This window comes from Macaca nemestrina, chromosome 2, assembly GCF_043159975.1.
Source record: "Macaca nemestrina isolate mMacNem1 chromosome 2, mMacNem.hap1, whole genome shotgun sequence".
Classification (NCBI taxonomy): domain Eukaryota; kingdom Metazoa; phylum Chordata; class Mammalia; order Primates; family Cercopithecidae; genus Macaca; species Macaca nemestrina.
Genome location: NC_092126.1, coordinates 105,104,626 through 105,119,011, shown reverse-complemented (window position 1 = coordinate 105,119,011; position 14,386 = coordinate 105,104,626). Strand labels below are relative to the sequence as shown.

At 37.7% G+C, this 14,386-nt stretch overlaps 1 protein-coding gene across 9 annotated transcripts in view; it reads left to right on the top strand.

Moving 5' to 3' along the window:
• LOC105480615 (unc-51 like kinase 4) overlaps positions 1 to 14,386 on the top strand; it is a 682,911-nt gene that overhangs the window by 207,416 nt on the left and 461,109 nt on the right. For all 9 annotated transcript variants that reach the window (XR_011619999.1, XR_011620000.1, XM_071091486.1 and 6 more), the window contains 3 exons: positions 11,461 to 11,594; positions 13,892 to 14,013; positions 14,171 to 14,227. Coding sequence is in view for 7 of the 9 variants with exons in the window: in XM_071091486.1 (XP_070947587.1) it covers positions 11,461 to 11,594; positions 13,892 to 14,013; positions 14,171 to 14,227 (313 nt within the window). In the remaining 2 variants the exon portion in view is untranslated. The remainder of the gene's footprint in view (positions 1 to 11,460; positions 11,595 to 13,891; positions 14,014 to 14,170; positions 14,228 to 14,386) is intronic.

The following is a 14,386-nucleotide window of genomic DNA, read 5'->3' as shown; positions in this document are numbered from 1 at the left end:
GAGTATCAGGCCTGATACTCATGAGACTGAAGGCCAAGATGGTGACATCAGTGTAAAACTACAAGTTCTTATTTAACATCAGACAGTCATTGTAGGCATTGTGTGTTGGTTTATAAACCATATAGTTTGCTGTGATTATATATCAAGTGGATATACATTATATATGTGTATACATATATGCTGTGGAGATATATATATATATATATATATCTTTTCATTTTTGTTTTATTTATAGTAGGAATGTTTGTCTGAATAACCTAATTCACATTTACCAGAAACTAGAAGTCTACTGTCTTCCTTCTTGAAGTGCTTTCTTACTTGACACCCAGGGCAGTTTTTTTGGGTTTTCTCCACCCTTCACTAGTCACTCTTCCTTAGTTTCCTCTCTCATCATCTCAGCCTTTGTAGTAGTTCCATGACTCAGTCCTTGGACATTCACTCCCCAGGTGATCTCCTTTAATCTGATGGCTTCTAGAGTTTTGATATTTGTCCCTCAGACCTCCAAATTTGATCTGCAGTGTTGGAGGTGGTGCTTATAGCAGGTGTCTGGGTCAGGAGGATGGATCCCTTATAAATGGCTTGGGGCTATCCTTGCTCTGTTAGTTCTCACCAGAGCTGGTTGTTAAAAAGAGCCTTGTACCTGCCCCCTCTCTTGCTTCCTCTCTTTCCATGTGATCGCTGCACACCCTGGCACCCCTTTGCCTTCCACCATGAGTGGAAGCAACCTGGGATCCCGCTAGATGCACCTGCCGAATCTCGAACTTTTACAGACATCAGAATCATGAGCCAAATGCACATTGTTTTCTTTATAAATTACCCAACCCTATGCATTGCTTTATAGCAACACAGATTGACCAAGACAATTGCCTTAAATACCATCCATCCATGGCCTGCTCTCAGATTAATGTCATCAACCCAAACCTTTTCTATGAACTCACACTCGTATACCAACTCTCCATGTGCTACTGAAACTTTAATGTCTGATAATGATTTTTCTGCTCCAGACTTGCTATTCTAGCAGTCTTTACCTATATTAGTAAATGGTGGCTCTGTTATTCCAATTGCTTAGTTGCATAGCATTATTCTTGACTTCTCTTTTTTACATCTCATATCCAATCAACAGCAAATCTAATTATTTGTACTATGAAAAGATATCCATAATCTCATCAATTCACACCATTTCTTCACTACCACACTAACCAAAGCCACCATGACTTCTCATCTGAACTGTTACAGTTGCTTCTCAACTGGTCTTCCTTCTTACATTTCCACAGTCTATCTTACTCACAGTACCCAGAATGCTATTTTTTTAGCCACTCTTTCTCCTTGAGAGTAAAATGCAAGCTTCTTACATTGGCATACAATCCCTTACATGGTTCGGAGCCTGGGTACCTTTCTGATCTTTTCTTACACTGTGCTATAGCTACAGAAGTGCACAGCAAGCATGTGTTTGCCTTTGGGATGTTGCATGTGGCTTAACAATTATTTGGAATGTTTTGTTCGCATTGCTTGCTTGCTTTACCGCTTGTGGTCTCCGCTTCAATGACATCCTGTCGAGAGGTTTTCTCTGGCAAGTGACTAGTTTTCTTACTCTTCTTTAATTTTCTCCATAGTATGTGTCACCACCTAAGCTATTTTCTGGTTGCTTATTTGCTGTCTGTTTCACTGCACTTGAATATACACTCCATGGGTTGTATCTACATCAACTAGAAAAATACTTAGCACATAGTAGACATGGTAAATGTTTATTGAATGAATAAACTGATGTCATCTTCCTTGTACTCATTGAACTCATTTTGCTGTAGACATTGTACTGGTATAGATATTAGGTATAGGATTTGCTGAGTTTGGCCTCAGAATCACGGAGGTATAGCAGGAGGTCTTAATAGAAGGCTGATCAGAGTTACCTAAAGGTAGATGTATGTGCAATGAGCATAGGATTCCTGTGGTGATGCGAGCAAGAAAATTGTGGTCAGATTAGAGGGAATGAATCAGAGAGATAAATGGAGAGAAATGCAGGGGTTGGAGTGACAGTAGTTTGGGAAATGGGTATGTCCTGGGGAGAAATAATACTGTTAAAGATAGTTGGCTGGGTGCAGTGGCTCATGCCTGTAATCCCAGAACTTTGGGAGGCAGAAGTGGGCAGATCATTTTAGGTCAGGAGTTCGAGATCAGCCTGGCCAACATGGTGAAACCCCATTTCTATTAAAAATACCAAAATTAAATGAAACAAATAAAACAAAAATATAAAAATTAGCCTGGCATGGTGGCACACACTTGTAATCACAGCTACAAGGTGATCCAGGAGAATCACTTGAACCCAGGAGGCAGAGGTTGCAGTGAGCTGAGATCATGCCGACACATTCCAGCCTGGGCAATGGAGTGAGACTCTATCTCAAAAAAAAAAAAAAAAAAAAAAGATAGTAAGGGACACAAAGAAGAATTGATCTGATCTTGTTTATTTGGATTTCTTTTCAGCGTGTTATCTTTTTAACTTGATACGCCCTTGTAGAACACTGAGAAATATCATTTGCTGCCTTTTGTAGAACGCCTGTGAAGTATTTGTGGACACTATGCTCAAATGTTTCCACATTTTATCTCCTTTATAGAATGTGAATTCTTTTAGAAAATAATGTTCTCTTGTCAGTAAAGTCAATTTATTCTACTGTAGCCATGAAAACACATCTTGTAATGGGGAGGCATTGGGGAGAACATGAAGAAATGGAGCATCATTCTAGAGTTAGTTTTAAACTGTTATGGATCCCATTAGTCTTTTATTTCCCCCAGCAGATGTAATGGATATTTTCTTATGTATTAACTGTCTGTACTAGTGTTTGAAAATGATTTGAATAGTTTTTGCCTTAAGTGGAAGATATTTCAAACCATGGTAGTTAAGCAACACATTATCAAATTTTATAATGGATAATTTAAACTTTAGAGAAAAATTGATTCCTTATAGACAAGTGTGAATTTGCTTTTATTATACTCTGTAAATTTGGAGGATTTCATTTGGATTCCCTGACTGCCAGAAGAGAAACATTTCTATTTTCTCCGTTTTCTGTTTCTGGGGTAGCTGTTATTGATATAGAGGATTTCCCAAAACAAGGAGAGAAGCTCATTTTTGAATCATCTCAGTCTCTGGATTAAGATGATCTAGATTGTTTGGTGTTTTAGCTGCCTTCCAGAAGGAAATGCAAATCCTGTCTGGAGAAGTCTAACCGTAACCCTAGGCCTCAGAATATCTCCCTAGTTTTCAGGTATAGAGTCTAATACTCAATAGAAAGTAATCAGGCCTACAGGAGACAAGATGATATGAATAAAAGCGATAAAATCAACAGGAGAGACAGTATCCATAGGGAATACAGGCAATGGAGTTATCAGATACAGACTTTAAAGTAACTGTGATTAATATAGTCAAGGAATTTGAAAGATTAAGGATTTCAGTGGAGAACTGGAACTATTAAAAAAAACCCAAATGGATATTCTAGAACTGAAAAATACAATAATTAAAAGTAAGAACTCAGTGGATTTGGTTAACAGATTAGACTCTACAAAGCAGAGAAATACTATCTGGGAGAAGTCTGAGGTCAGTATAGAGAGACAAAAGTATAGAAGACATGAAGAAGAGTAGGAGAGGTACAGAGGAAAACAGTGAGACAACAGTGGGTTTTATAATAAATGGTAATAGATAATTTGGATATCAATATAGGAAAGAAATAAAAACTCTACTCCTAAGCTGTACTGCGCTGTACCAAAGATCAATACAGATAGATTTTATGATTTTCTGTTTAAATTCCTAAAGGTAAAGCAGTAGAGCTTCTGGTAGATAGCATATGAAAATATCTTCATGACTTTTGTGTAGACTGAATTTTTTTTAACAAAACACAGAAGCATTGTCAGAAAGGAAAATATTGATGAAATTAGGCTACCTTAAAATTATGGTTCATTCAAAGACATTAAAAGAGTAAAAAGATAAGCCATAGAGTAAGAGACATATATAATCGACATGTATAATCAATAGTGGTCTCTTAATAGAAATATGTACAGACTTACTTCATCAAGGAAAAGAGGACAGATAATGCAATAGAAAAATGAGCATAAGACTTGCACAAACTCTTTACAAAACTGGTTATCTCCAGATGGCCAGTTAACACCTGAAAAGATGCTTAACCTGACTCTAGTCATCAGGAAAATTTAGTTTAATGACAATGAGTTACCAACATATACCCACTAGAATGGCTGTGATTAAAAAGCCTGATAACGTACGGTTTTGGCAAGGATGTAGAAAAACTGGAATTTTTTTTTTTTGCAAGCTCCACCTCCCGGGTTCACACCATTCTCCTGCCTCAGCCTTCTGAGTAGCTGGGACTACAGGCACCCGCCACCACGCCCAGCTAATTTTTTGTATTTTCAGTAGAGACGGGGTTTCATCATGGTAGCCACGATGGTCTCTATCTCCTGACCTTGAGATCTGCCTGCCTCGGCCTCCCAAAATGCTGGGATTACAGGCATGAACTACTGCACCCGGCCAAAAAACTGGAATTCTTATATGTACCTGTTGGAGTATAAATTGATATAATGATGACTTTAGAAAACTGATCATCAGTGTGTGTGAAACTGAATCGAGGCATGCTTTGTGACCCAGCAATTTTTCTTCCAAGGATACAGATATATCCAACAGAAATGTTTACATACATCCAGCATAAGTGATGCTTAGCCCTGTTCATTAGTTGAAATAGCCCAAATGTTCATCCACAACAAAATGGGTAAGTAAATTACGGTATATTCACGTACTGGAACACTACACAGCAACGAAAAAGAATGTGGATGAATACCAGCAGGCATCAATGTAGAGCAGACAAGCCAGGCTTTCAGCTATTTGGTAATGTTTGATCTCCTTATGATTAGGAGTTGAAGGAATGACAGCCTATTTTAGAAGTTCTCAGTGTGTCGGTGAATTTTGATTTTGAGCTTTACACTAAGATCATCTGTACAGGCATTTTTTTTTTTTTTTTTTTTTTTTTTTGAGACGGAGTCTCACGCTGTTGCCCAGGCTGGAGTGCAGTGGCGCGATCTCGGCTCACTGCAAGCTCCGCCTCCCGGGTTCCCGCCATTCTCCTGCCTCAGCCTCCTGAGTAGCTGGGACTACAGGCGCCCGCCACCGCGCCCGGCTAATTTTTTTTTTGTATTTTTAGTAGAGACGGGGTTTCACTGTGGTCTCGATCTCCTGACCTTGTGATTCTACCGCCTCGGCCTCCCAAAGTGCTGGGATTACAGGCTTGAGCCACCGCGCCTGGCCTGTACAGGCATTTTTAATGTGAACTTTAGCATGAATGTCTCTGGCTATTTCTCTTGGGCTATTTAGTTTTGCCAAAGAAGAGCACATTCAGAGTGTTCCAGTCACATGCTTGGAAGGAAATGACTGGGCTACCAGAGTCCCAGGAGTCCACTGGGCTAAGGGAGCTGAAGTTTCAGTATTTACTGTGCATAAATTCACTTAGTCTCCCTGTTTGCAGTTTGGTAGTCCTGTCTTCAACTTGGTCTGCTATTTCTCAGTCTAGATGGTTTTTATTTTCTCTAGAGAATAAATGTTCAGACTTTTGCCAGGGTGCAAGCCTAGTGGCAGTTACCTACATATATTGGCCAGAGGAGATAATTTAAGGTTCAAACTGCTTTTTAATCAGATTTTGCCCAATATTTGATCTTTTACCCCTCTTTCCTCACTGTTGGTTTTAGAAGTACCTTTTCAACACATAGTACCAGAGAAGTGCTCGTCCACTTGGAAAAGCAATGGAATTAGATTCCCACCTCAACCCACATGATCAATCACTTTCCAGTGGACTGAGGACTTCACTGTGAAAGACAAGGGGAGGAGGAGAAACAAGAAGAAGGAAGAAAGAGGATAAAGAAGGGGACAAAGAGGAAGAAGATAAAAGATCCAGACCGTATAATTAATGTCTCCAAATCAATAACAAAAGATCAACAACCCAATGGGAGAATGAGCAAAAGACCTGAACAGGCATTTCAGAAACAGGCATTTTCAGGCACTTACTGTTCATATTTCCTCATTTTCCTCAGAAATTCTCAATGTCATTAATAGTTATGAAAATTCAAATTAAGACTAAAGGTACCACTTTAGACTCCATAAATAGATGAGTAGAAATTAAATCTGATGTCAGTAGGTATTGGTGAGGTTGTAACTTAGAGGGAACACATATGCTACTGGTGGGAATAAATTGGGACAGCCACTTTGGAAACCAGTTTGGCAGTGTCCTGAAGTTGCATATTTGCGTTTCCATTCCTATATGCACACGTGTACCAGGAGACAGATGCAACAGTGTTTCTCAAGCATTGCTTTTTGAGAAGAAAAGCTGAAAGCACCTGGCATGTCTTTTAGTAGGATGATGGGTAAATAAATGGTTATATATTCCACATGTTTAATGAAGACAAAACTATTTCCTTAAAGAAAATGTTTCTATTCTTCCTATATCAAAAGGAGTAGAACCATTTTAATGGCATCAAATTCTGTCTCATCTCTGAAGAGATGTCAGGCTCTATTTTATTTTATTTTATTTTATTTATATTTTGAGACGAAGTTTCACTCTGATTGCTCAGGGTGGGGTGCAATGGCGTGATCTCGGCTCACTGCAACCTGCCTCCCAGGTTCTAGAGATTCTCCTGCTTCAGCCTCCCGAGTAACTGGGATTACAGACATGCACCACCACACCCAGCTAATTTTTGTACTTTTTTGGTAGAGATGGGGTTTCTCCATGTTGGTCAGCCTGGTCTCGAACTCCCGACCTCAGGTGATCTGCCTGCCATGGCCTCCCAAAGTGCTGGGATTGCAGGCATGAGCCACCGTGCCCTGCCTCTCTTTCATTTTAATAAGTTGAGGCAGTCTTCAAAATGCAGAGGAAGTGGGGGAGGACTTTTGAGCATGGTGATTCGCGATTCAGAGAATGGGATGGAAAGCAGAGTGTTAGCCTTTTCTGGGGATTTTCTCTTAAGACTTGTGTACTCAAGAAAGCAGTATCCCAGATTTGGTGGTGTTGATAATAGTAGCTACTGTTTCTTGAGTATTTACCAATTCATTTACATCCTCACAGCAGTCATAAGGCAGGCATTGTCCCATTTTTTAAATTAGAAAACTGAAGTTTGTAAGAGTTTAATTTGTACAAGATCACACTGTCAGAAAGTACAACAGGTGAGAATTGCTTCCAGATTTGGTTGACATCTCTGTTTCAATATTGTCAAGGTAAAAGATTTGACCCTGCTGAAAGAAAGAATCTAGAAATCATAATGGACACAAACCACAATTAAGTTTTGGGGTACTGCTGGAGTACTGTTGGTTTACTTCTTTTGTAAAGTCAGCCTGACACTTGACACGGTGAGAAAGCATAAATCTTACAAATTGGGCTGTCTGTTTGCCTTGCATTCATCATTTATTATTTGGTAGGGCATCCTGGGAAATTGAACATTATATCTCCTAAAACATGTTTTATATCTCCTAAAAAAGGCTCTGTGGGACAACAATATTACTTAATATTTAAAAACACTGACTGAGCATGGTGGCTCACACCTGTAATCCCAGCACTTTGGGAGGCTGAGGTGGGTGGATCACAAGGTTAGGAGTTGAAGATCAGCCTGGCCAAGATGGTGAAACCTAGCCTCTACTAAAAATACAAAAATTAGCTGTGTGTGGTGGCAGATGCGTGTAATCTCAGCTACTCTGGAGGCTGAGGCAGGAGAATCACTTGAACCTGTGTGGCAGAGGTTGCAGTGAGCCAAGATTGTGCCACTGCATGCACTCCAGCATGGGCAACAGAGTGAGATTCCGTCTCCAAAAAAAAAAAAGTGTGTGTATATATATGTGTATATGTATGTGTGTGTGTGTGTATATATATGTGTGTGTGTATATATGTGTATATATGTGTATGTATATGTGTGTGTATATATATACACACACATATACACACACACACGTACATACATACATTAAAAACTTTGAGTAGGTAATGCATACTTATGGTTCAAAAACAAAAACAAAAACAAATCAAAAAATTTCTCATCCATACTTCATTACCCTAGATTACCACCATGTAAAATTAAGCATCCTTATTAGCTTATTTATCGCTCTGGATTTTTAAAAAATCTAAGCAAATATGCATATGGATTATTTCCCTCCCTTTATAAGCAAAAGTTCCTTATTTTGAACCTTGCTTATTTTCTTAGAAACATATATTGTAGCTTTTTCATATAGTGTATAAAGAGCTGCTTCTTTTTGACAGCCGCATTCTAATTATGTACCATATTTTATTTAACTAGTCCCCTTTTGCTAAATACTTCCCACCCCAATTTTTTTACGTTATAAATAGCAAACTGTGTATGTGTCGTATCATATGTGTACAAGTATATCTATAGAATACTTTGTTCCTAGAGATGAAATTACTAGATTATTAATTTTCAAATTATTGGCAGCTCACTCTGCCTGGTATTTATACTCGATTACATTTCCAGCAGCAATGTACGGGAGTGTCAGTATCTTCAGAGTCTTGATGGCAGTCTTGTCAGATTTTCTGAGTTTTGCCCCCATGATGTAAAAATAGATGTCATTTTATGTATATTTATTTTATTAGGAGTGAAACGGAATGTCTTTTTCTTGAACCATTTATATTTTCTTCTATGTGTATTGCCTTTTCCTAGTCCTTGTTCATTTGTTCCTCTTCTTTTGTTAGTCTTTTTCTAATTATTATCTGCGGGCATATGTGTGTGTGTACACATATAATATTAACATTTTGTGATATGAAATGGAAATATTTTTCTCCAGTTGGTCTTTTTGCTTCTGGTATTTTTTTCTAGGTGGAAGTTTTTTATTTTTTTTAACTTTTTATATGCGGTATAAATTTTAAGCAAACACACATTAAATAGCAGAATTAAGAAATGGGCCTTGGGAATAATGAGAAGGAATTGCTGTAGAGAACTAGATAGAACTTTATGGCAGTTTCAACAACAATATTTACCTATTCAGCTAATATGTATTGAACACTAAATTAGAGTTAAGAACTGTGCACAGAAGTGGAAGGGTGTGGTGAGAAGAATCAGATATAGTCCTTGCCCTTAGGTATTTTTAAGTTTACTGGGATGACAAACATTATCAAATAATTAAAAATATACTATAAAATTACAGTTGGGTAATCCTTCCATGCTATGAGACAGTACCATAGAGGGCTTTAATTTAAGGAAGTCATTGGAGATTACAGTGAGTTATGAAACATGCATATGAATTTATTGGCAAAGGGGGAAGAGAAGAGCCATCTAGGCAGAGGCAGTAGCTTGTTGCATGGGGAGGTACTGTATTTAAGAGACAGAGAACCCAGTGTGACAGGAGGGAGAGAAAGCAAGACGAAACTGGAGAGGTAATTGGGGGTCAGGCCATGAAGGTCATGATAGGGAGTTTTAAGAACTCCTATGTGAAGAGCAATGAGATGCCATGGAAGGATTTTAAATAGGGGAGTGACCTGATGGACAAGATTAGTTTAGATGTAGAGTGTGCAAGGATTAGAGTGGCAGAGTAGAAGCCGATGGACTAGTTAGCTAGAAGGCTATTGTAATAGTCCAGGAGAAGGAAGTATGATAGCTTGCTATTGGTTTGGAGTAGAGAAGTGAAAGAGTTGGAAGAATATTCAATGATTGACTTAATATGGGAAGTGAGAGAAAAGGAGGTGTTAAGGATGACTCTCCTAGTTTTCTGGTTTATTTAATAAGGTAGAGAGTGATACTATACAGTGGAATATTGTGCTCTGGAAGACAACCCGGTTTGGTGAGATGATGATTTTTATTTTGGATATATAGAGTTTGAAGTCCCTTTAAGACAGATAAAATCAGATGTCAAGTCCGCAGTTGAATATATTGGTATGTAACTTAGAGATCAGGTTTGAGCTGCAGATATGTAATTGGAAGATATCTGTATAGATAAGTGGTAATTTAAATCATTGGTAGGAATGAAATAGTCTGGGTTAAACAGGTAGAAAGAGGATAGTTGTGGGCCTAGAACTCAGTCTTGACAGACTTCAGCATTTAAGAGCATGAACCAGCAAAAGACAGAGAAGGAACAACCAGAGAAACTGGAGAAGAAAGCTAATAAAGGATGATGTTATGGTAGAGGAACAGCAGGAGTGGCAACAGTGTTGAATGCTGTTGACTTGTATAGGTGAAGGCAGATGAAGGCCCATTGGATTTGATGTCATGTGACCTTAGAGGTAGTGACGACGGAGAAAGCCGGATTGAAGGCGACTGAGGAACAAGTAGATCAAACAGTAATTATGACTGTAGCCATGTAATTGGTGACTAGAACAGAAGATGCTAACTGACTGATACAGAATCAAGGCTAACTTCCTGATTTGGGTTCATCCTCACGTGATGAGGTCCAAATAGTAATACATGGAAACACAAATGCATGAATAAATCTATTGAGAGAGCCACATAAATGCTAAGTATCAAGATTTCAATACATCTTATATGTATGTGTGTATTATATATAAAACTCCAATTTACAATGGAGATTGGTTGGAAGTTCTTCCTGAGAAGTAAAAGTTGGGTGGATGGGTGAGAATAACAGAAATGGATAGATGGATGGTGGTAACCAGGGAGATTGCCTTACAGGGCCTTTCGCATGGTGAAATCAGTGGACTTGCTGCGCTGTAGGGGGTTGTGGGGATTGGGAACTTGAGAAAATGACTAGCGGGTCCAGCAAAGGGGAGAAAATGTGGAGAGGCCCTAAAAGTTTGTAGTAACACCTTAAATGTCTAAGGTGATGGTCCAGTAGACTCCCTGGTTCTGGGTTGAAGTGGTTGGTTCAGAAATGAATGTTTAAAGAATGCCAGTAGTTTGAAGAAGAAATAAGTTAGCTTTAAAAGGCAGGTATCATAAAACTAGTAGATAAAGAGACATGTAAAAGCCAGATATTTAGATATTGTCTGTCATCTGTATAACCCAGTGTTAAAATGAAACATTTTCTTTGGATTTCTGTACACAATTTACTGAGAGAATTGAAATTCATATGAATTATCTAGGGTCCCAAGCAAATTGAATACTAATGATAAACAAATGTGCAGTTAACTTGTGGCTTTACTTTGAACCTTTGAAACATAAAAAGCCCTCTTCTGTCCAGACATCTCTTTGTCTTTCATTTATCACCTGGTGAATATTGTTTGTTTCCATTGGCCAAGGCAAATGAAATCAGGACATTAGCAGAGAGATTTGAAGTTGCTTTGTTTTCTTTCTCCATAAATGTTTTGAGTTTTCTGAGGCAAAAATTGTGCCTGAAAAGTTGCTACAAATCTAAATGTCAATGTGATTGGGAGGGTGCCCTCTGGAAACACTTGCCTTGGCGGCATTTTCGGACCAATGCTATCAAGTGTTTTATCATGAGAGGTAATCTTTGCACTTTCCTGTATGTAGACTGGTGATGTACATCGAGAGAGACAGCAGAAAGACCACTCCAGGCAAGGAGCAGCAAAGTGGCAATGAATACCTGTCCAAATGTCTGGATCTTCTCATCCGTCACATCGTGCAGGAGCTGCCACGAATCCTGGGTAAATTGGAGGCTCGTCCTCAGGCCCCGTTCCTGCTTACCTTTCTAAGACTTGGCTTTTAGGCATCAGTTCTTTTTTATTCTTACTTGTCTGTTCTTGAAGGGCAAATGCAAAGACAATTTTTCACGAATATGTAGTTTCAAGATTTAAATTTCCTTTATCTATTTCTGTAATTATTTTGCATCAATGACGTGATGAGGCATGATGAGACAATGTCACATTAAGATGTGATCTGAGGGAAACTGGTGATTTTAGAAAATATACAAAAGAAAAGTGGTTTAATCCTTAAAATTGGACTTATGCTAGTATTTGGGGGTAACTTTTCTTTTTTGCCTAAATCAGAGGAAAAGAATTGTCTCTTGAAATTAGAGCACGAATTTATTTATTGTTAAAAAAAAAAACTTCAAAAATGCTTAGATTTTATTTTTTTCCCTTGCTGAAACAAGATTTTCTTTTATTTGTACAAGTTTATTGGGTATATGAGAAATTTTGTTATATGTATAAAATGCATAGTGATCATGCCAGGGTATTTAGGGTGTTGATCACCCACCTACAATACATTTTTGTTAACTATAGTCACTTTGCTCTGCTATCAAACATTGAATTTATTTCTTCTATTTTACTGTATGTTCATACCCTTTCACCCACTTTTCTTCCTCATCCCTCCACACCCACTCACCCTTCTCAACCTGTATTATTTATCTTTTCATTTTCTACTGCCATATAATCATTTTTTAACTCCCACAATAAGTGAGAATAAAAATGCATGGATTTTAATTTTAAATATTAAAATGTAATGTTAAATAATTTTGATATTCGTTTAAAGTTTAAAGTTTGAAACTTTCTTTGGTTTGAAAAATTTATCTTAAGATAAATCATCTAATAATGACTGCAAAGGATGTTTATTACAGCTAAAGAAATACCTTATTTCATTGTTATTTGCAGAAATTAAAATAACCTAGGGAGCATGTACATGTAGCTTAAATCCCATTCCATGCTTTTCCAGCAGATGTAGCTATAAACCAGAAATGTTTAGAATGTTAAATTTGATCCAAGCTATTATAGTAGAGGGTACTTAGATTCAGGAATTCAGAATATTAAATCAGAGTAATGAAAATATCTTCAAGGCTGACTGACAGCAACTTTTTGCCCCTTACTGATACTTTAGGAGATTATTTTTGCCTGTTGATGACTGAAAATAGAGCCTCTCAAAATTTATTTCAGATTGTAAGCTTTTTTACCTCCAACCTGAAGGCTTTAATTTGGTCAGTTGGTAGCTAAATTCTTTATTACCGGACTTGTTCTGTTTTAGGATATGACAATAAGATTCTGATGTCCACAAAGCAAGTTTTATTTATTGTTAGATTTATCATCCAATGAGAAGTTTTGGGAATTTACCTCTTTTTACCTCCAACCTATTCTCTTTTTTAAAAGTTGTAAATCGTGTTCTGTAATTCGTTCACATTATTATTATTAATTTATTTATTTATTTATTTTTTGGAGACGGAGTCTAGCTCTGTCACCAGCTGGAGTGCAGTGGCGCCATCTCAGTTCACTGCAACCTCCGCCTCCCGGATTCAAGTGATTCTCCTGCCTCAGCCTCCCAAGTACCTGGGACTACAGGCGTGCACCACCACGCCCAGCTAATTTTTGTATTTTTAGTATAGATGTGGTTTCACCATGTTGGCCAGGATGGTCTTGGTCTCCTGACCTTGTGATCCGCCCTCCTCGGCCTCCCAAAGTGCTGGGATTACAGGCATGAGCCACTGTGCTTGGCCCACTTATTATTTTAAATATTTTTTGTTGTTTGCAAAAGTAACGCATGCTCATGATTGAAATTTCAAAAATACAAAAAAAAAAAAATTCTAAAACTGTTACTCTATTATAATTTATTAAATTTTATTTTTCATTTCCAAATGAGATGTTAAGTTTATTTATAGTGTCTTTGCAGAATATCACATTCTGTCCCCAGAGGCCATAAGTGTCTGCTGTAATTTCAGTACTTATGAATAAGTATATCTGCTTATTTTATTTGGAGATTAATTATCTTAGAAGTCCCATGGGTTTTCAAGCAATGACCAGCAATGACCTTGTTTCTAATAGAACAATTTCTAACAAATTTTTTTATTTACAATTCCATTGCACTGGCACATTGATGCCTGAAATTAGTAATTTTGTCATGGTAACCCACCTTGGATTATTTTGGCACAGTGTTTGTTTGGGGTAGGTATAGTTGTCTTGTGTTCTAAGTTTTGTGGTTTTTAACCTCCACGTGTGCTCTGTGCTGTGCTTCACAGGTGACATTCTTAACGCCTTGGCTAATGTTTCTGGACGTAAACACCCGTCAACAGTTCAAGTGAAACAGCTGAAGATGTGTCTCCCCCTGATGCCTATAGTGCTTCACCTTGTAACTTCACAGGTACTATCGTATTGAGGAGGAAAAGGATATAAATATGCCTCTTTTCTTTGTAAACTGGAGCTGAGAATCCTCAACTCAAAACATTTTCTTTTTTTAAATTGAGCCAAAATTGTACATATCTTCCAGAATTTAATCTGTAGAAACTCTCATCGCACAGGTATTTCGACCTCAAGTTGTGACAGAAGAGTTTCTTTTCAGCTACGGAACTATTCTTGTGAGTAACACTAAATTTTCCTTGTTTCTAATAAAATTGTGGCTGCCTCTACTGTTTGTGGAATTTGGTGTCAGAATGAGGTAATTTAAAAATCCTATTGGTATTTATTTGTCTCTAGGGAAGTGACCTTTTAATATTTTTATCTGTTGACTGTAATGA